This window comes from Hyperoodon ampullatus (assembly GCF_949752795.1).
Source record: "Hyperoodon ampullatus genome assembly, chromosome: 5".
Taxonomy (NCBI): domain Eukaryota; kingdom Metazoa; phylum Chordata; class Mammalia; order Artiodactyla; family Ziphiidae; genus Hyperoodon; species Hyperoodon ampullatus.
The window spans coordinates 49,640,867-49,663,632 of NC_136918.1; the positions used below are offsets into that span (position 1 = coordinate 49,640,867).

General features: G+C 35.6%; 2 protein-coding genes across 3 annotated transcripts in view; one reads left to right on the forward strand and one right to left on the reverse strand.

The window, feature by feature from the left end:
- The window catches only part of CCDC39 (coiled-coil domain 39 molecular ruler complex subunit), a gene marked incomplete at both ends in the record, with an annotated part of 46,537 nt that extends 37,657 nt beyond the window's left edge, over window positions 1-8,880 (forward strand). Inside the window, 7 exons of the mRNA XM_079705550.1 lie at window positions 953-1,076; window positions 5,502-5,661; window positions 6,087-6,193; window positions 6,872-7,012; window positions 7,159-7,338; window positions 7,480-7,565; window positions 8,727-8,880. Coding sequence (XP_079561676.1) covers window positions 953-1,076; window positions 5,502-5,661; window positions 6,087-6,193; window positions 6,872-7,012; window positions 7,159-7,338; window positions 7,480-7,565; window positions 8,727-8,880 — 952 coding nt within the window. The remainder of the gene's footprint in view (window positions 1-952; window positions 1,077-5,501; window positions 5,662-6,086; window positions 6,194-6,871; window positions 7,013-7,158; window positions 7,339-7,479; window positions 7,566-8,726) is intronic.
- Window positions 8,881-12,097: 3,217 nt separating this feature from the next.
- On the reverse strand, window positions 12,098-22,149 carry TTC14 (tetratricopeptide repeat domain 14; the record flags this gene model as incomplete). Of its 2 annotated transcripts, none has more annotated exons than XM_079705552.1 (12): window positions 12,098-13,402; window positions 14,215-14,324; window positions 15,251-15,368; window positions 17,912-18,034; window positions 18,139-18,258; window positions 18,667-18,738; window positions 19,128-19,283; window positions 19,607-19,736; window positions 19,835-19,919; window positions 21,090-21,289; window positions 21,389-21,513; window positions 21,989-22,149. In XM_079705552.1, the coding sequence occupies 12 exons, from the start codon at window positions 22,147-22,149 to the stop codon at window positions 12,484-12,486; spliced, it is 2,319 nt and encodes a 772-aa protein (XP_079561678.1). In that variant the 3' UTR covers window positions 12,098-12,483. The 2 variants fall into 2 exon arrangements, with proteins under 2 accessions (XP_079561678.1, XP_079561677.1); XM_079705551.1 differs by having other exon boundaries at window positions 21,389-21,540.
- Window positions 22,150-22,766: the final 617 nt, after the last annotated feature.

A 22,766-nucleotide genomic window follows, 5' to 3' on the forward strand; every position in this document is an offset into this window, starting at 1 on the left:
GCATGTGACAGAATTTCTTCTTTAAGGCTGAATAATATTCCATTTTATGTATCTTATTCATTCGTCTGTCCATGGGCATTTGGCTTGCTTCCGCATCTTGGCTTTTGTGAAAAACACATGAACATTGGTGTGCATATATCTCTTTGAGAACCTGCTTTAAATTCTTTAGGATATATACCCAGAAGTGGGATTGCTGGATCATATGGCTCTTCTATTTTTAATTTTTTGAGGAACTGCCATGCTTTCCGTAGCATTTGCACCATTTTACTGTCCCACTAATAGTGCTTAAAGGTTCCGTTTCTCCACTTCCTCACCAATACTATGTTGTTGTTTTTTTGTTTTGTTTTGTTTTTTTGTCTTTTTGATAGTAGCCATTCTCATGGGTGTGTGGTGACATCTCATTGTGGTTTTGATTTGCACTGGACCATCTTTTAAAAGATGTTTGGATAGTGAGCAGCCTTGGGAGCTAGAGATAGTATCTCCCTCTGCAGAAAAGGTTAGGTATGTTTGCTTATTTTCCATTATAAAATATTTGGATGAACTAAGCTTGAGGTTCTTCAGTTGTGTCATAGACCTGCTGTATGTGCAGCATCCATTTGAGCTCCTCCTCACCTGTGGGACACTTTGGGAGCGAGGGGAACTAATGCAAATAGGAGGCTCATGCTACTTGGTATGCCATGAGTGATAAAGGCCTTTTCCTCTGACCCAGAAATCTCGTGTTTTTTGCCAGCATCCATGAAACTGTGGCAGGCTAACTTGTTAGCTTTCAAATTGGGTGAAATCTGAGACCCTTCACACTGAATTATAAAATTGTAATGTGAGAATATATTTAAACTGTTTGAGTTCAGTAGTAACACAGTTCAGTAGTAACACAAAACTTCTGTAAGAACAGTAGTCCTTTAAAAGTATATTGTTTTTAAGTGTTTAATTTTTCTTTTCCTTTTCATACTAGTGCTGAGTTTCATGAGCGGCTAAGTAAAATTGATAAGCTGAAGAATAGATATGAAATTCTTACTGTTGTTATGCTGCCTCCTGAGGGAGAAGAGGAGAAAACGCAGGCCTATTATGTAATAAAGGTAATCTTAATGGATTTACAGTTGTGATAGAATGAAGTATTCATTCTTTCTTAGCTCTTTGTTAAAAACCAAAATGGCAAATTTTTTTTGCCATGAAATTTCAAATTTCATAGCACTCCAGTAGCTATTACACTTAATTAGGTCATAAAACATGAGTTGCTAGATGGAGGTACTGAAGCATTATTAGTTTTATACATGAGGTCAAAGAGAGGTCTGGACCACTCTGACACTATTTTTTTTTTTTTTTTGCTATCATTTGTGTCATGTCTTTTTCCCTCATTTATTCAAGGTTCATAATCTCTTTTACTCCAAGACCCACTATCACTCTGGATGTCCTTAACATGTTGTGACAACCTGTTCAAAACCTCAGGCTCAAAGCTTTACTTCACTGTAGTCATGCACTCATATGACCACAGCCTAGACTTTATTGTCACCTAGAGCTACACCATCTCTGAATCTTACACTCCAGTTTATTATTGCTGTCCTGGTATGGCAGAGAGCCAGAGAGGAAGAGGGCTGTTCCTTTGCTTTCGTTTTAGGTGGGAGACAAACAGATCAGGTGAATCTACTCTGTTTTTTTCTGATGTTTTGAGAGTTGTCTGCCATCTCGTGATTATCTGTACCTTGTAACCCTAAAGGGAAATTTAGAAGTGATCAGGAGTTGGATGCAATTTCCTTCCTGACTACTGCTATATTCATCTTTCCCTTGTAGAAAATACCGTGAACAGGTGTGATTTCCTTTGCAGAGACGTCTGGGAAGTTACTCAAAACAGTTCAAAGAAGGAATGGAGGTTGTAACTTTAGGTCATTTTTCCTGTATCATACATGGATAGGAGTGGGAAAGAGATCTCCAATTCACACCTTTAGAGGATGGCCCTTGTGGATGCACCCCCCATTTGAACTTCTACTTAATCTTCTAAGTTTCCTTCTGTAGCCCTTCTTTAAGGCTGCCCCTAACATACTACACTGTGTGATATGTCTGCCACTTTGCCTCAGGAAATTCCACCAAACCTATATGAGAAATGAGTCCCAGCTCTCAAACCCTTCTTATAACTCATCAGTATTTAGTACGCAAGGCTTCTGCCCACTATTAACAGGACTTTCCTCCTCTCAGGTTTTGAAGGTTCCCAAGGGGTGAATTGTAGGCTCTAGTCTGTTAAATGATGGGAAGTAGATAGATGTTGCAATTCCAGCTAAGTTTCTCTACCAACAAGGGCTCTGATGAGTTACATAAAAGCACGGGTGTTACAGTGCTTTTGTCCATGCATGCCTTGGTTCTATCACTGATTAGGTAGGTGACCTTGAATAAGTTATTTAACCGTTTGGGGTCTTAGTTTCCTCACTTGCAAAATTAGGGTAATATTGTTACTTTTGTTGTAAGAAGTAAATGAGAAAATATATGTAAAGCCCTTAAAACAGTGCCTGGAACAAAATGAGCTCTCAATGAATATTAGCTATCATTACCGTTATTGGTGTTATGATGATGATGTTGATGAAGTAACCACTTCTCAGGAAAACAGGCAAATTTTATGAGGAAGAGTATTCCTTCTATGCCACTATAGTGAATATGTGAAATTAATCGTGGCTATCAGTTGCCTTTCTTAATTTCCTGATGTCATACTTCACTTTCCTCCAGGGTCCATAGCTTGCCACACAGTTATTCCCATTTTTTGTTGTCAGCATATTTAAATGTTTTACTCATAACACTTCACATGTGCCAGATGTGTAAAATTGAAACATTTCTTTATAACTAAAGTCAATCTGGCTTATGTTGAGAAAAATTATCCATGGTCTGAAAATGGGCAAAAGCAATCAGTGGGTGTACAACGATGCCACTGCATGGTGACACCAAAGACTTGGCATTTTCTAGTGGGCCCTCCAGGGATTATCTGATTCTACAGGAGTGCACACCTCTGACTGATTTTCTGTTTACCACTGTTTAGAAGTCTAAGGTTTTTATGGAATTAGATCAGGATTTTGTATAAATGAACAAATTCAACCCATTTATTTGACAAACAAACTGACCTTGGAGTAGGGAAGTAAATGACTTAATGTTACTCAGCTTACTAGTAGGAAATCCACAACTAAAATCTAGCTGTTTTGATTCATTCTAGATCTTTCTCCCACTATATTTTGAATGAAATGTTTGCTAATTCTAGACTCAACTCGAAAGAATTAGATGTAATTTACCTAAGAACGTTATTTTCTTTGCTAAGCTTAATTTATTATGTATTATTTGCTATAAAAATGTGTAACATATCTTGAAGCATAATAAAATAACTGAAAATGTTAAGAACTGAAACATTACCAAAAAAAAATTCCAGTGACCACATTCTGGTTTAAATACAGATACTTGGGATTAAATAAATTTACCAATGAAATTATTAGTTGATTTTGACTAAAAATGGGTTTTGGCACTTCCATTATTTTTTGAAATTTTATTGAAGTATAGTTGATTTACAATGTTAATTTCTTCTGTATAGCAAAGTGATTCAGCTATACATATATATATTCTTTTTCAAATATTCTTTCCCATTATGGTTTATCACAGGATATTGAATATAGTTCCCTGTGTTATACAGGACTTTGTTTATCCATCCTATATGTAATAGTTTGCATCTGCTAATCCCAAACTCCCACTCCTTCCATCCCCCACCCCCCTCCCCCTTGGCAACCACAAGTTTGTTCTCTATATCTGTGGGTCTGTTTCATAGATATGTGTCATACTTTAGATTCCACATATATGTGATATATGATATTTAGCTTTCTCTTTCTGACTTACTTCACTTAGTATGATAATCTCTAGGTCCATCCATGTTGTTGCAAATTGCACTATTTCATTCTCTTTTATGGCTGAGTAATATTCCATTGTATACATGTACCACATCTTCTTTATCCTTTCATCTGTTGCTGGACACTTAGGTTGTTTCCATGTCTTGGCTATTGTGAAAACTGCTGCTATGAACATAGGGGTGCATGTATCTTTTTGAATTATAGTTTTGTCTGGATATATGCCCAGGAATGGGATTGCTGGATCATACGGTAGCTCTATTTTTTTTTTTGCAGTACGCGGGCCTCTCACTGTTGTGGCCTCTCCCGTTGCGGAGCACAGGCTCCGGACACGCAGGCTCAGCGGCCATGGCTCACAGGCCCAGCCGCTCCGCGGCATGTGGGATCTGCCCGGACCGGGGCACGAACCCGTGTCCCCTGCATCGGCAGGCGGACTCTCAACCACTGCGCCACCAGGGAAGCCCTGGTAGCTCTATTTTTAGTTTTTTGAGGAACCTCCATACTGTTCTCCATAGTGGCTGCACCAATTTACATTACCAGCAACAGTGTAGGAGGGTTCCTTTTTCTTCAAACCCCCTCCAGCATTTGTTATTTTTAGACTTTTTGATGATGGCCATTCTGACTGGTGTGAGGTGGTACCTCACTGCAGTTCTGATTTGCATTTCTCTAATGATTAGCGATGCTGAGCATCTTTTCATGGGAGCGCTTTTAAATATATATGCATGCTATCCCTCTCAACCCTTAACTGGAGTTCTTTGGAACTGTTTGGGTACAATTCTAGAAGGCCTAGCCCAGTGACACAGTTAAGCTGGAAAAAGTCACTGAGTATGTTCACTCACTGAGGAATTTTTGGTTTTCAGCAATTTACAGACTTCACTTTTTCTAGCCATATTTATCACAATTATCTAATTAAAACTTTTAAAAATGTGATAATATATACATAAAATTTGCTGTTTTAATAATTTTTAAGTGTACAGTTCAGTGGTATTAAGTATATTCATATTGTTGTACAGTCAACACAGGAGCCATTCCCAGAACTTTTTTTTATCTTTCAAAACTGAAACTGTACCCATTGAACAATAACTCCCCATTTCTCCCTCTCCAAAACTCCTGGCAACCACCAATCTTTGTTTTTGTGAATCTGACTACTCTAGGTACCTCATGTAAGTCGGATCATGCAGTATTTTTCTTTTAAAAAACATGCAACACTTTATGGGTATACTTTTTTCACCTCTTTTACCACTAAGACTTAAAACGAGAGCGTGCCAAGCCACTTTCAGGTGAGAAACATACATTCTATTTAATATCTAGTTTGAAACCTCTTCTAGCTAACCTTCTCTTCTCAGTAAAGTTTATACTTGCTTAACTTTTCATTCATTTTTGTTGGAGAGTTTTCATGTAAGCTTTGGTTGGTTACTACATTGTCATCATGCTTTTGTATCCTATGTGCTATATTTGGAAGGCCTTGAGGATTTGGTCTTTTACTTTAAATCAGGTGCAAGAAATAAATGCTTGGTGCTGCATGTAGGCCCCACGGCAAAGGCAAATTGGCATTGTTGTGTTAACTATTTCCTGCCCTGAAAACAGACATTCTTCCCCATGATACTTTTAACCAATCTATTCCATTTTTCATAGGCTGCTCAAGAAAAAGAAGAACTTCAAAGGGAAGGTGACAGTTTGGATGCTAAGATCAACAAAGCTGAAAAAGAAATCTATGCTCTAGGAAACACCTTGCAAGTGCTGAACAGCTGCAACAACAATTACAAACAATCTTTTAAGAAAGTGACTCCATCTAGTATGTAGGAATTATTAAAACTTTTAAAATATACATGCAATGAAAGCTGTACAATTATTTATCTTAAAAAGAGGAACACTATGAGACAAGGAAAACCAAAGTGTATTATGTTTGATTCAGTTGGAAAAACTAATCATCCCCCTCGTTTAAAATAAGTGCTAAGGTGTTATTTCCATTATTACTGCTAGTGATATGGCATATCACTTCTCTAGGGAATTAATTTCAAATCTGAAGAGAACAGCATATTGGCTGCTCTATGTTGAAAAAATAAAAATAGTTATTTCATGCCCTGTTTTTCAACAACTAGACATAAGGAATTTAACCTTTCATTAAAAAAATGTTAGAAGTTTAACTTATGTAAGACTTTAAGCTTGCTTTCTACACAGCATGTTAAAAATTTAAAGCAAAAATTCTTTAATTTCTAGGTGCTGAGTATGAGGTAAAAATTCAACTAGAAGAACAAAAGAGAGCTGTTGATGAAAAACACAGATACAAACAAAGACAAATCAGAGAACTACAGGAAGATATCCAGGTAAATTCTACAGGCTTTAGTAACAAGACCTTAGTAAAAGTTAACTATCATTATTCTTTCTTGTTATCTTGTACAAAGACAATGTTTTAGAGAATTAGATAGTGAGAGATGTCTCATTTAAATGAGAAAAAAATAAGTGATCAAAGTATTAACTAAATTAGTTAAAATCCCAGTGCTAAAGTGTAGGTTAGACTCCTGATAATTACTTGTAGATTAGCTGATGAATCATAGCTAGCTAATTATGATCTATCCACTAACCTTTTAATGAACTTTATTTCACTTAAATCCTTTAAGATCACCTTAAAGATTGTTCCTTAAAAGTCTGAAAGATAAGAAAACAACGTGCTTGGTAATAAGCAGGCTCTATAAACATTTAGGTTTTTTTTTTTGACTAATAAAGTTGAAGGAACAGGTGATATGAATTAGGAATCTTTGAAAATTGTATGCTTTCAACAGTCATTGTTTGAATTGTTTATTTTTCTCCCAAATACCATAAAAATACTTTCCAGTGGAATTATATATAAAACTTAATCCATAAAGCCATTATACTTATTATCTACCAACAGAATGTACATTGCATACAAAAATAAATGAATCGAAATTAAATGCATACTTGGAAGTTATAAAAGTTATTTCTGATCCTAACCAATAAGTATGTTAACACTTTATTTTCTGCAGAGCATGGAAAATACTTTAAAAGTTATAGAACATTTAACAAATAATGTCAAAGAAAAAATATCAGAGAAGCAAGCTTACACACTTCAACTAAGGAGAGCAACTGAGGAGCAGAAGCCAAAATTAGAGAGAGTAACTAAACAGGTATTGATAACTTTTAAAAACTGACCTGTCATATTTATATTTTTTTGGAGTTCCAAATGGTAACCCCAAACCCTCCTTCACCCATTAAAAAATATTAAGTTCTAGAAAACAGGTTTAAATAATAACTGACTACTGTTGACCAACAGTGTGCAAAACTCATCAAGGAAATCCGTCTTTTGAAAGACACGAAAGATGAAACACTAGAAGAACAAGACATCAAACTTCGTGAAGTGAAACAGTTTCACAAGATCATTGATGAAATGTTAGTTGATATCACAGAAGAAAATGCTGAGATTGGTATTATCCTTCAAACATACTTTCAACAGGTAATAAGAGTATCTTCTAGTTAAATATAAATATTTCTTAAACATTTCACAAAAAAATTTATGGTATTCATCATAAAGTGAAGTTTAATGAAAAATATTCTAAAATGCAGTGGTACTGATTGCTATTGACTATCCTTCCAGAGTGGTTTAGCACTGCCTACAGCTAGTACTAAAGGGAGTCGTCACAGTTCTAGATCTCCTTCCCAGACTTCACTGGTATCAGCAAGGTAAGTGGAAGGACAAAACACCATCTCCTTACTTACCTACAACTCTCACAGCTTCCATCCTAAGTGAACTCAGCTACTTCCACATGCCACAGCTATGGCATATGTCAGTGTCACATACACAGAAAACAGCCAGCAGGGCAAGACTCTTTCCTTCTGACTTCTGTCTGGTGTTATTTTCATTTTGGCATAAGTGCTTTGTGACTAGCAGCTATCTCAGTAGGATAAAGCAGGGTGAGATTTTGGAGGGTACATTTAGCATGGTCATCCCTGAGTATGGGGAGAATTTATTAAACCATAAAAGGGCAACTTGGTTGTACAGACTTATTATTAAAATCCACTGTAAAATCTTCAGGAGTCAGAAATTTATGCTGCTTAATTTTGCTAAAAAGGAAATTATTCTTTACTTCTGCAGTTTAGTTTTATACAGAATTCTATCATCAAGTAGACATTTAGTCAACACTCTTGTGCTTTGCTGACAAAATAATAATTATTAATGATGATCCTAATTTTAAAATTCCCCATCTCCCACATTCAGCAGCCATATTACTTTTCATTACTCTGCGAAGAGATGTCATGAAAGGATTTCCTAAGATAGTGCTTAAGTAAAACAAAACAAAAACACTTTCTATGTAAACACGGTGAGCAGCCACTTGAACATCCCAGTACTTTCATAAAAAGATATATTTAAAAATCTTAGTATTTACAATTGTATGGATAGTTACCACCACTTTATCTTGTCAATAGGCCCTTCACTTTCTTCTTTTTGGTTTAAATTATATAACCTATCATTTTAATCACTCCTGCCAGCACCCAACTTCCCATGCCTGTTGTTACCTTTTAATGATTTTTGCAAACTTTTAATACCTAATGATTTTATCTCTAAATTGGTTATAGTTGAAAACATTTTTCATATATCAATAGAAAGATATTTGTCGAACTATTTTTCTACTGGGTTGAAACTTTATCAGCTTTTCCTTTTTAAACTAATTTCTTGATATACTAATGGTGATGCTTTTAAAATTATTAGCACTATTAATAGTATATCTTTTTTTGATCTCTTTAATTACTTGTGGGATTATGGCATCTTTTGCCATTAATGAGGGGGTCTCTACTAAAATAAAAATTTTGAATTAAATTACAGTAATTCTGGTTTTATTCTAGGTCATCTAAGAGTACAAGTACTTCTGCTTCTCAGACTTCAATTAAAGTATTAGAGCTGAACTTCCCAGCCTCTTCACTAACTGGCAGCACTTCTAGACCAACTAGTGCTAGCAGTGGCTCCAGTAATGGTAAAAGCAAAAAGAGCAGCAAATAAACATTTTAATCTCTCTTTTGAACAAGTTGTAAACACAAAACCAAAAATCTCATAATTTTAAAATAGTATATCCCACTCTATGCTTTTGGGTGCCTTATACTGATATACAGGCCTACTGAAATAGTGTTAGAAATACAATATGACCAGACAAAAGTTTTATCCAGTGGAAAATATAAAAACTGTTAAAAAAAAAAAAAAGTCAAGCTATTTGGGTCCAAATAAGCCAAAGAAATGTTTAATTTTCTTAGCTCTTTTCCTACTATTTTTTTCACAGAGGGAAAGCAGTAAGAACAGATTCTTAACAAGGATACGTGTTATACAAGCATAGGGTTATGATATTTCCCACTTTTGTTTGTTGTATCTCTTTTACCCTGGAAGATCCTGAAATTAGGTTTTATTAAAAGAAACATACTTCCCAGACTTTGGGGGAAGAAATCTGTTAGTTTCTTCCTTTAGTATAATTAAAAAATTTTTAGTCAAAAAATGGCATTACCTCTCCCCCTCCCCCCAACGAGAGAACAACTGATAGGAAAGAGAACCACTGTATCGATAAAAGTGCAGCTTCAATTTCTAGGAAGTAGTCCATTCTGATCTTGAAGGAAGTCACACATTAAAGATTTTGCTCTCAAGATACAACCAAGAATGTGTTTTCAAGATTTCCTTGATTTAATAAACAATTTAAAGAAAGCTAAGCGCAATTAGATTTGCAATAGGAATTCCATAAATTTGCAGTGAAGGTAGACTACCAGATTAAGAATTAGTTATTTCAGTCAATACTCTATCATAACATGTGCCCAACAGTTGGAATTCCTGAAGTATGACTATGATGTTATAAAACTGTTTTCAAATAAATTTATCAGGATCTATGTACCTAAATGAGTACTGTCTCCTTCAAACCTTGGAAAAAAATATTTGTTATGACAATTGTCATTGTTTAGAACTGTCACTTGCAATTCCTTCTGAAAGGCAGTAGTTTCTCCTGACCACTAGAGTATTTTATTATCATTTTTAGTAATAGCCAGCAAAAGGCATGGCCAAGTCCAATGAATAAGATGGGTAAAAAGCTGAATATTGTTTCGTAAAACACTGTTCTGCTAAGTGAGATTTATAAGATCTAAAAACTGATTAATCTTATGGTCACTTCAAATGTTCAGAGTTCTCATTCTCTGCCCTATTTTACTTTGTAAATTATTTGGAAGTTGAAATATTAAACACTGTATTCTATGAAGGCAGGAATTGTATCTTACTAGTTCTCTGACCTTGGGAAAGTTACTTTATGCTTTTTTCCTCATTTGTAATATAGAGACAGTAAGAGTTATCTGTATCAAAAGTTTATTGAAATAATCAGATAATATATACAAAGTGCACAGGGCCTGATACATCGGAATTGCACAGTAACTTCTACCTATTATTGAGTCACCAACCAAAGCCTAGCACAGTATTTGTGGAATGGTTAGGTTCTCAAGCCAGCATGCAAGTCTACATTTAACTCTTAAATAAAGTAATAGTTCCAAGTTCAGTGTAATAATATTAAATGGTGAAACAAGGGATCAACCCCATTATCTCCAAATCTAGAGTTATCCTAACATTCACCTGCTGTGTTAGAAAGTCATCTACTTATGCAAACCAAGATACTGCCTGGGTACGTACAAACTATAGACATAATGTTCAGGGAAAAAAAGTGCTGAAGATACCACTAGAGATTCTTCACAAGTCAGTCTCCAATAATATATTTTTTTTTCTGTGATGGGCTTCCTGAATATATCCTTATAAATTGTCTTATATAATCTGCTTAATATATCCCAGGAAAGAAGCTTTGGGGAAGATGGAATTTCTAAATTCAGGCAGGCTGTGGTATAAGATACTATCCTAATTTTTTGTAACTGAATGTAACATTAAGCCACAAAAACGCTTTGGAAAATGACAATGCTGGTTGATAGTGATGCTCAAAGAGATTTTATTAAAAAAGTGTGTGTAAAATCCTGAAGCTGTGCTAGCAATTCCTAAAGGTCAAGGTGTAGTATGTCAAAAGAGTTTCCACTCTAAAAACACCACTATGTAGGACTACATAGGGATGATACCAGAACTATTAATACACAGAAAGAACTAGGGACTCTTTTCAGATAAATTTCTTGGTGCAAAGACTAATGCCCAAGTGACTGACTGATTTCTACTGCCATTACCTATTGTTTTTGACCAGTTTCTTTTTCTGTTCCATTGTAAAACAAATTTGAGCTTTTTCATTAGGCTCCCATCACTGAAGTCTGAAGGTCACAAATAGTCCACATCCAGTTATACTAACTTTTGGTATTTTACTGTTGGCAGAAACTCCAAGACAGAACAAGGACTGTCTTCTTCCTCTATCATTCTCTGTCACTTAGACCTTTGTAGATGGATACTCACTACCCTCCAACCCACCCATCCAGTGTCATCATGAGTTGGAAAGATTCTAAAGCCCATTATAAACACCTATGACTTCTATTTATATCTATCTCTATCCCTATCTATACTGTTTTCAATAATTTGGGGAGGATCCTTATGATCCAAGTCCATTCCTTCTTCAGCTCTAGTTGCTGAAATTTATTCTAAGCCCAGGCTCTGTCAGCCTGGTCATTTATTCAGACTCTAAGAAAGGAGGTATCAGAGGAGAAGTGTTAAGGAAGAAAAGCAGAAATGCAGGCCAGCTCTAGGCTATTTAGAAACAGGCCCAGTGCCTTCCCAACTGGACATCTGCAATACTAGGACAGTTTCCTAACTTCCTTTCCCATAGTGGAAGACCAGATTTATAGTGTGTTTCACTTGCCGCTGCTGTTTTGCTAAAAGAACTCTTTCCTACTCTGATCTATTTTTGCCTGGAATGTAGTCTCTTAGGGTCCTGCCAATATTTAAAGAAATTTCTTAGTGCTATATTGCTAGCAAGAAGGGGGGAGAAAAAGAGAAATAAGAAAAATGGGCCCCTAGTCAACTTTCATGGTTTTATTCCTAAGGTACCTGTTAAACAGCTGATACATAAACCATTTTAATTAAATCAGGGTTTAGAGGTCAATTAGACAAGACAGATAATCTACCATTTTAAGATAAAAGTTATGCAAAAAACTTAATATTTAAACAATGAATATAAAATGGTACTTAAGAAACATTCAAATATATTTGTTTCAAAAGTCAAGAGCTTTTAATTTAACAGAGGAGAGAATGAAATAATTTTTGATAAAAACGATCCAAGTGTTCACTGCACAAATTTAATATTCTCTCAAACAGCAGGATAAGGTGGACCCAAGAAATTCTCACACACCGTAATACAATGAAGAGACAATACTTTGAGAGTGTTATCTTCAGGTGAAGAAGTTTAAATCATCAGAGTAAGAAATAACTGTACATAAACATACACAAGAAAAGCCTGAAAAAAATCAAGCTATGAAAAGGGGACCTACAACTGAAACAAATATACTTTGAGGATCGCTATAAAAAGCACTTGATTTCTGTCGTCTCTACAAATAAAATAACTGCAGGAGCAGATATTTCTGCACTGGACTGTTATTACTAAAAGACCAAAACCTTTTATTAAAAGCCTTTAGTGTTAATGGTGCTGATCGCCTTGACATATTAATTTTTTGGCTTATTTCCTTTTTCTTTCTCAAATGCAGCTATCTGATTAAATATATTGAGTAAATTTTGAGGTAAATTTTTTTTAACTCCACTTTCTGAATGCTCTTTGCTACTCAGTCCCTCTTCTGGAACCTCTGTTTTAATATCCTCCTCATAATTACCCTCTCTTTCATATTCTCCTTGGTTTTTATTTAATTGATATCTTTGCTCATGTCTACTGAAATTACGTGATCCAGAATAAGTGTATTTTTTATATTTTTCAACTGACTTCCAAGAGTTGTCTGAGCTTGCTGGTGAAGTGGAATATCTCATGGAACCTGGCTCCCACCTTCTGTAGTGTTCTTTTCTTCCTTCTGTATCTTTCTCAAATCTTCTATAACCATAAATTTTTATCTTGTCCTCTGAATTCCTATAGAAGGAATCTGAGGAATCCCTTCTACTGGAAAAATGTCTTTCTGATTTATGTGGCTTTTCTGTTTTGCTACTACCTGTCTGAGTTTTATAGCTATTATAAAAATCTCTTGGATCTTCAGACCTACCTCCAAAATCATCCGGAATTTCAACTGAAGATGAAGAAAGAGGGCATCTATCTTTTTCTTTTACCTGTTTCTTTTGATATGGTAACCTATCCTGCTTTTCCAGTAGTTTTTCCACTTCTTGTTTTTGGTTAAGAAAAGATGCTGAAGTATTGGCTGGAACTGGGAAGCACTCATCTTTCTTATTCTGATCTACCTGATTTGAGGATGCCTTAGCTGAATGCCTTTTGGAACTTCGAGAAGACTCTGAGCGATTCCTCTTATGTTTCTTATGCCTTTTGTGACCAGAAGAGGAAGAGGATGAAGAAGAAGAAACTGATTCATCAGCAGAAGAAACACTTGAAGAGGAAGAAGTTGATTTTCTTCTTTTTTTCTTTAGCCTAAAAAAATGTAGTTAACTCATCAGATATGTTGAGTATAAAAATGTTTAATTATCCATAAAGATTTTAGTTCTATTTTATTCTAAATATTTTCATAGAAGTTGTGGCTTAGATAAGGAATTATAATAATAATCCTAGTTACTACAAGATCCAATTTTACCATGTCATGACTTTTGGAAAAAAATACTTGTGTAGACAGTTGTCACTGTAAGCAAATACATCATTTCTGAAAGACACAGTGACATTTCCCATATTACCTTAAAAATTTAAGACCATATGAATACATAAAGGAGAGAATTGAGGTTTTATATTTGGCTACCTCTAGTTCTTAGTTTTTCCACCTCAGTACTATTAACATTTTTGGCCCAATAATTCTTTGCTGGGAGGGTAGGGTGGTGGTGGGGGAATCCTACATCATTGTAGAAAGTTTAGCAGCATCTCTGACCTCTACCCTCTAGATGCCAATAGCACTCTACCAGTTATGACAACCAAAAATGTCCTCTGGGGGACAAAACCGCTCCCAGTTGAAAATTACTGCTCTAGTTCTAAACCATTTCTCCCTAAAATACAGATAATTAAAATGACTTACATATTTTAATTCTAAGACTAATTTTTTTTTTTTTTGCAGAATTCTAGCCTTCCATTCTACTTTATCTCTTTTATAGAAAAATTTATGGTATACATACTTGCTAAGAATCATTGATTACGACTTGAAACACTTTTATGTTTTACTTACTTTACCTCCCATATGGCACTTTGGTTCAACTCAGTACTTGCTTTTAAGTTTAAGAATACTGAATATCATAGTTTACCTTTTCTCCTCTTTTAAAAGCTTACGTAACTTTTCTGCACTTGTTTCTATTTTCCTTGTTTTCTGCTTTTCTTCCTTTTCAGCTTGTTTTTCTCTTAATTCCAAAGATTTCTTTTAGAACCCAGGTATCGGAAAAAACCACACGTTAAAAATAGCAGAACATATAAAACCCAGTTTTCAAAAGACCAACCCCCCAACCAGAAACCAAATGTGGTATACCCAAATCACCATATATCCAGCATTAAACAAATATTTTTAACATATAAAAATTAATCACACAGGTGTTTGGCATTAATCATTGGAACAGCCAGAACAGTATTGAGGACCAATTGCAGTTGGTATTCCATGAAAAAAGGGGAAGCCATTGCATCGAAACCCATGACCCAGAGTGCAAGAAAGGGAAAAAATAAAATACATGAAAAATTATTAAAAACCATTAAAAATTTAAACAGGACACAAATTTTATAAATAAAATTCAAATAAAGAAATTCCATTAAGGTGAATTGAGGGGGAAATCACCATGTTCAAATACAAACCATTTAAAAAATAGCACAGCCCAGTTGGATGCATGATTATATAAGAAATCATTTTCCAGTTTGAGGATGGGGATGAGCAGCACCAGATGTCACAGACACAGCAGCAATGGTCCAATTCAGAAGAAAATGCATGAGAAAACATCATCATCAGTATTACAGGAAAAGACAGTTTAAAATATTTCTCAAAAAGGTTTTTTAAAATTAGCTCAATTACAGTAACAATACTGAATTCTGTAACCACCAGGAAAGCTCACTATAAGGACAGTTCTCAAATCCACATACCAAATTTAGGCAATGGGAATTTTTTCACAGGGCTATTTTTACTTTTGAGTATTAACAAAACTATGAAGCAATGTCAAACCCAATTAAGAAAAGCTCTATCTAAAAAACTTTTCATAATGCCTTAATTAAATGATCTAGAATAGTTTTCCCTAGAAGAAAGTTAAGTTTTGGCATTAATTTCAAATCTCATTAAATTTCTAAGAGGAAATAAAGAATCACCTGCATATATTTATGAAGCTTCTGCAAAGCATCCTCTGCATCTTTAAAAGTTTCATCCAAAGCCAAAGCTTTCTTATAGTAACTTTCAGCATTTAAAAACTTTTCTTCTTCTTCTAACCTAAATTAGAAAGGAAAATTTAGCTTTTTTGGGGGTAAAAATTAGAAGTCCTCAAATATGCATATACGGCAGAGGTGTATATGAGAGAATTTATTAGGGGAAAAACCATGTTCAGCAAATTACTTTTTTTAAAAATAAATTATTTATTTTACTTTTGACTGTGTTGGGTCTTCACTGCTGTGTCGGGCTTTCTCTAGTTGTGGTGAGCAGGGGCTACTCTTTGTTGCGGTGCGTGGACTTCTCATCGCGGTGGCTTCTGTTGTTGCAGAGCACGGACTCTAGGCTCGCAGGCTCTAGAGTGCAGGCTCAGTGTTGTGGCACACGGGCTTAGTTGCTCCGCGGCATGTGGGATCTTCCCGGACCAGGGCTTGAACCCATATCCCCTGCATTGGCAGGCAGATTCTTAACCACTGAGCCACCAGGGAAGCCCAGCAAATTATTTTCAAATTGAACAATACTTAAATATTGTACTTTTACAGCTATTTTTTTTTTTGGTAAAAAGACAATATAAAACCACATAAAACAAATCAGAAAAACTGAACTCAAAGATACAGAGAACAGACTGGTGGTTGCCAGACGTCGGGGTGTGGGGGGTGTGGGCAAAGTAGATGAAAGTGGTTTATCTTATAAACTTCCAGTTATAAGATAAAGTCCTGGGGATGTAATGTACATCATGGTGATTATAGTTAATACTATATTGTATATCTGAAAGTTTCAAAGAGAGTACATCTTAAAGTTCTCATCACAAGAAAAAAAAATTTAACTATGTATGATGATGGAAGTTAACCAGACTTACTGTGGTCAATACTTCATGATATTTACATATATCTAATCACATACTGCACATAACCTGAAACTAATATAAAGTTATGCATTAATTATATCTTAAACAAACAAAAAAATGAATAGGAATCTATTACTGATAACTAAAGCCATACCGTAGGTCAAGCATTGGCATTTTAGTACAATACGTGAAAACACATGATCAACTGATATCCTCTGTAAATTTACTATGATCTTGAGCTTTAGTACAGAATTATATAGGCTGGCTTTTCCTAGTAATTTATGAAGAATTTTCCTTTCTACAGAAAAATTTTCCCAGAAAATTCACTGCTAAAGTTGGAAATACCAAGGCATACGTGTATATCACAACCAGCCTGTAGATAGGATAATTATTAGATGATGTTCACAAGTCTATGTTGTGAAAAATGAGAATTAGAAAGTTTAGATACACAACGGTGAAAGGATTTTGCAAAATATTTTCAGGTTTTAGAAAGTACGAAAAATTACTATAAAACAAATTTAAAAACCAGTGGGTTCAATGGAATCACTTGTGTCAGACTGGATGAGGGGGAGTAAGGGACCAAAGACGATCAACATTTTCAGCCTGGATGATGGAATAGATGGTGTTGTCATTCACTGAGCTAAAAATCACCAATATGTGAATAATAAGACAACCACATTTAAGTAGGTACTAGCTTATGTACCTAGTGAGAAAGTAAAAAGCTGCTCCAAACACTTGGGTCCAACTAGAAGTTCGTATCAGTTAAAAACAAATATTATAAAACTTTATTTATATGGAGTTCCGGAATGATCATACAAACTGGAATGATCAGGCAAATTCATGAAACAGAAAAGAGATGATTCTATTTAAAAAATTAACAGCAAAAAGATGCTATTAATCATAAACTGGTCTTTAATTATTAAAGCAGACTGTTAGCAAATTATTTATATTTAAAGTATTATGTTTCTTCAAAATATTTTATAAATTAGACTAGTCTATTAGTCATTAAATATTTATGATAAAACTACTATGCCAAGTATTATGCCAGTATCTCAGGACAGTAAGATAGGTTATAGGGTTTGTTCTTAATGTTTTGCTCTTCGTTTAATCTAAGTTTTGTGGATTTCACTGGACAAAGTAGAGCAATAAGCTGAATACAACAGTGAAATCTTATTCACCATTGACTATAGAGTTCTCAACTTATACTTCTGGCATTATAATTACTAAAATGATGAAATGAATTAGAAATTTCTGTCTATTAAACAAAAACTTCTAGTGTATGTCCAGGAAAAGAATATTTACCTAATTTCTTATTTTATTTTATTTTATTTTACTAGTTTCTGCTTTATAACAAATTGAATCAGTTATACATATACATCTGTTCCCATATCCCTTCCCTCTTGCATCTCCCTCCCTCCCACCCTCCCTATCCCACCCCTCCAGTCGGTCACAAAGCACCGATCTGATCTACCTAATTTCTTGTATCTTTACATTTATATTTCTGTGTAATGAAAATATTCAGAACAGTGAAGTCAAGACACTAAAACATTTCCAATCTTAAAGAACCTAAGTAATAAAGAAGGAAAAAAAGAACTAGAAAATGTATAGAGGACTATATTTAAAAAACATTTTCAACCAAAATTGAAACTAAGAGTGTCTGAACTGAGTTACAGATGCTATTTCCTTATGTTAAGTCCAAGATTTTATAGTAGCTGGTTGAATATTAGATCTCTGCTGTTAAACAAAATCTGACACTTACTGCCCTCCTCTTTCTACAAGGGTCTGGCAGAGATATTTTCTTGCATTCCTGTGAGTTGGACAGTTTTCCAATGCAAGCTCAAAATCTTCTATTGCTTTGTTCAGACTTCCTTTTGTTGCATATCTATAGATATGAGACAAAATTAGAGGAATTAATCTTGTGAGCTATTCATAAATCTTATACACATTTACCTTGTAAATATTCCTTAAAACCCATTATCCACTTACAATGCTCCACGAGCTACCAAAGCTTCCACATTTTGTTTATCTATTTCCAGAGCCTTATTGTATTCATTCATAGCATCCACATGGCGTCCAACCTTAAAATAATCAACTCCAATCTTCACACTAAAAAGGTGTTTGTAAAGCATACATAATAAATATTTCACAGAATATCCAAACAAAATGCCAGCACGAATAAAATTTTAAAGCAAATCAAATTTGTTTAATATGTAGTCTTTGATATTCTCAACATAACTAAGAAGTATTCTGTCTTTGGATAATTTCATAACAAATACTTATGAAATCCAGATATCGATATACTAATTCCTTTTTTAAAAAATTAAAAATATTGGCTAAAATTTAAATCTTTAAAGTTTACAACATAACACCATTTACACCTTTAAAAAAGCTAATGTCAAAAAGGTATCATTTAAATTCATTTATAAACAAATTTGGTCTTAAAGATGACATAAGCATGCTTGCCTTAACCTAACCTTTTAGACTAATGCAAGTGTTGAAAGACAGTCTTCATACCATTTTAAAGCCCAAGATGCAGACTGCTTCTTTCTTAATGCAGAAGCAAAATCGTCTTCAGAGAAATTTTTGCTATTAAAGAAAATAAAAGTCAAACTGTAAATACTTTTTAGGGTAACTATATTTCTCCACCTGATAGATGAAAACTGAATCCCAAGCAAGAAATTTGTATTCTATTTACAAAGCAAAATTCTTGAACTCTCAGGAATGACTATTATTGTTAAATATTATTTTTTTCTGCATCTTTTTCTGCACCTTATAAATTTTTTCTGCATCTACCTGGTCAAATGGCACACATCAATCACTGATAAAAGACTCCATTCCAGAAAGAGGGGATCACCTAGTTCATTCAAACTTTGGCAGCAAGCTTAGGATAATCGAGTATTTTCTTCAGTTATGCAGCTTTTGACTTCAGCACCACTGACCTCACCACTTAATAGAATAATACTGATTTACTATACCTTTGCAGGCCTCGCATTAAAGATGGTGGATTAGATTCATCTATTCCTAGTTTTCCTAAAAGGAATTCAACTACTCCTGGATTAACAAATCCCAAAGAACTCTGCATGATATTCTCATAGGATTCTGAAGAATTGCTATTTAGTTCAACGCTTCTCCTTAAAAAAAAAAAAAAAAAAAAGTCACAACAAAAATATAAAAATGATTAACACGATTAGCATGTCCCATTTTCATTAAGGAAATAACATTATCACATGGGATTTAAATACTCAGACCATTTTTGTACATGAAGGTGTGGCAATAATGACTTGGTTCCTTTTGCCAAGTTTGAAGAAATTTAAGGGTTATAAAAATAAAACTGGCATATTTGGAAATAAGAGAAACTAGAATTCTACTTTGTTAGAAGTTGGGCAAAATTTGCTATTTTTTAGCAAAGAAATTGTTTTCCAATTAACTCGTTGAGACAACGTGGATAAATTACCTGTAGTACAAAGGAAGTTCTTCGGAACTAATTACACCTAATTTAATACCAGATAGGTGTGGTGGAAGAGATGAGCTATATAGAGATACAGCAAGCTTTTCATGATATCTGTCAATATCCTTGATTCCAGCTTAAAAAATAAGAAAATTGAGTTTATTAACAAGGCAATGCAAACTAACATAAATATGACAACTGTTACTTTTTTATTAATATGATGAAACTGATTACCTCGAATGATGTCACCAGTTTGGTAATATGATAAAGGATCCCCGTGGTTACTGAGAGAAGGCACGTCTCTTAGTGGACATAGAGCCTGCAATGAGAAGTATTGTAAAACACCAGACATTCTATTCTTTGGTGAGAAGTATCTTCTTTTATTCTAGCTGTTCAGTATAAACAGCTAATAGTTGACAGGAACATTAAGAAAACAACTAGCACCCAAGAGTCTAAATTTAAATAAGGATTTTCATAATTTCTGTGCCTAAATAAAACAAGTTTTCTGATTCAGGTCAAAAACTAAAATCTCATGAAATTTGCAATTAGTTTTAGGAACCACATATAAGTATGGATGATGAAACAAAAAGTTATTTTGTGCTTGTTAAATATAAAACTAAAAGCTTGTAGACCGGCTTTCATCGCCCAATCGGGTCCGTCCTAAGCTCGTGGCCATACATCCTCCGAAAAAAAACCCAAGGATTCCCTCACTCGCCGGTCTGTAGGTGGAGGGCGAGGAAACTTAAAAAGGGACAGCCGCGGCAGATACACAAGCCAAAGGGATTTTAGCTAAAGAATCCGCGCCTCTGAGTTCCAAAGAAAATGAAATGTGAATTCTTCAAAGTTTAGGTCTGTTATCCAGTTTGTGATACCTTCTGCTTTTCTTCCCTTTCTATCTGCCTTAACACACAGTAAATATCTAACCTTTTAAATTAAAGTGACATACTATTTCAAATTTAGGTCTATTCACCTTGGGCAAAGCATCTTATTATAATGTACAAACCACTTAATTTAATTATTGTAAATACATATTGAATAAATAAAACAAGAATTTGTTTCTAAATTGTCCACATACAAGTATCTAATGCTAAATACGAAATAATTAAAGACATGTTCAACTAGAAGACATAACCCCAGGCTACTAATCAATCTCACCATCTCCACTGATATCTCTTTGAGTGTTTAAAAAAGGACCCCACCCCTGCCACCCAAAGGGAGCAAAACCCCCCAAAACTAGAAATGGTGCCGGAAACTGTAAGTAACTCTATTACTGCTGATTATTTTTTAAAAAGAAAAGGTGCTTTATATTTATATTTTTTACTTACTACTTATTTAATTAATTGTTACAAATTAATACTTTTTTAATTCTCAAAACTATGTCTGTAGGGTACACTTGATTACAACTGGATGCAAAGACGTAAGTTTTGCATTGAGATGACATTTTATCCAAAACAGAAACAATCAAATAACTGAAAAGTGAATAACTTACTGTGATTTCTAAGTGGGATATATCTCTCATAATGCCACTGCCTAAACAAATCAACACCATGAAAAACCCAAATTCCCGAATGGAACTAATTCTTCCAATCACTATATCACCACGCTCAATATCTCGAAAAAAGAGCTCTCTCCGGTCCATACTAGGTATCTCCATGAATTGCTCTAAAGGTGGCATGACTGCATAATGCTCTGAAAAAATAATTAACAAAATTACTAACAATAGTTTTGTGTTCATCTGAAGTGCTGTTAAACCAAACCGCAATCAAACGATTTTAAGATTAAACTCACCTTCATCGTCTTCATTAACTTCAGAAGTTGTAGGTGCATCTGATTTCCAGGAAAGTGCAAAAAGCAGATCCGCTTTTTTGGAAATGAATTTTTGTATTTCAACGTTTTCAACTCTCTTCTCTTTTCTTAAAAAGAAACAAAATTTGTGAAAACTGGTTTACCTGCAAAACCTTTTAGTAAGTCCAAGCTTCTGCTCACGGCTTTCATCGCCCAGTCGGGTCCGTCCTAAGCTCTTGGCCGTACATCCTCCGAAAAAAAGTTTTAACCAAGGATTCCCTCATTCTCCGGTCTGTAGGTGGAGGGCGCGGAAACTTAAAAAGGGACAGCCGCGGCAGATACACAAGCCCAAGGGATTTTAGCTAAAGAATCCGCGCCTCTGGTAGTGCAGTACCAGATTTAAAAAGTTCAGCCCGCATCCTGCATTGCCCTCACACCAGGAGTGGGCACCCTCCCCCATCCTGCCCTCGGAACTAGCGCCGCAGTTCTCACGGGCTCACGGCCTCGGCTCTGCTCCTTCAGGACTCAGCCGCCCGACTGCGATAGTGGAGCCCGGAGCTGCCTCCCCTCCCCCGTCTCGCAGCGGCGCCGCCGTCCCATTACCTGCCCTGTAACTGCTGCTGGGGCGGCGGGCCCCGGGCAGGCTCGACCACCGACCCCAGGAGGCTCCGGAAGTGCGGATTGTCCTGCTGTTCGCTCCTGAGCAGGGAGAGCAATGACGGCCCGTGGAAATTCAGTGACTGCCGCATAAGGTCCCGGTCCATGGCTAGAGACTGACGGGCCCAACGACCGGGGGCTGCCAGACCCCGTTCCGTGCCCACTACTTCAGCCCGAAGGTCCGGGAGGCTGAGGAAGCAGCCAGGAAGCCGCCGGAAGCAGACACCCAGACACTTCCCCACAGGAGCCTCCCGGAAGTGTTCTGGAGCCGCCCCCAGCGGCAGTGCCGCGGAACTCAGCCTTAGTCTCGCGGAGCTCAGCCTTAGTCTCGCGAAATTGAGCGAGGTTACGGAAGCCGAAAGGATTGGGCCAAGCTTCTCTGGAGCTAAGGGACGACTGCGGCTTTGAGGTAGTGATGTGTGAAGCAAGTTTGCTTTGTAAAATTTCCGAGGTATTAGTACATTGAAATGGCCCGAGCTCTAATCTGTGGTAGATAATAATTCATCGTCTTATTTAGTGAGGCACTTCTAAGTGCGAGTGTTAGGAGAACTCCAAACGGGTTACAAAGTTTCTTCCCACCAAGTATTCGCTGCATAAGTCACTACCTGCGCCTCAGGCATAATCACGTTAAAACGACTGCTCTGGGAGATTTCCTGGTAGGCTAAAGGGCAGAAGAAAGGCAGGACACTAACATTTACTAAACTCTGGAGCTGTGTTCTCTAGC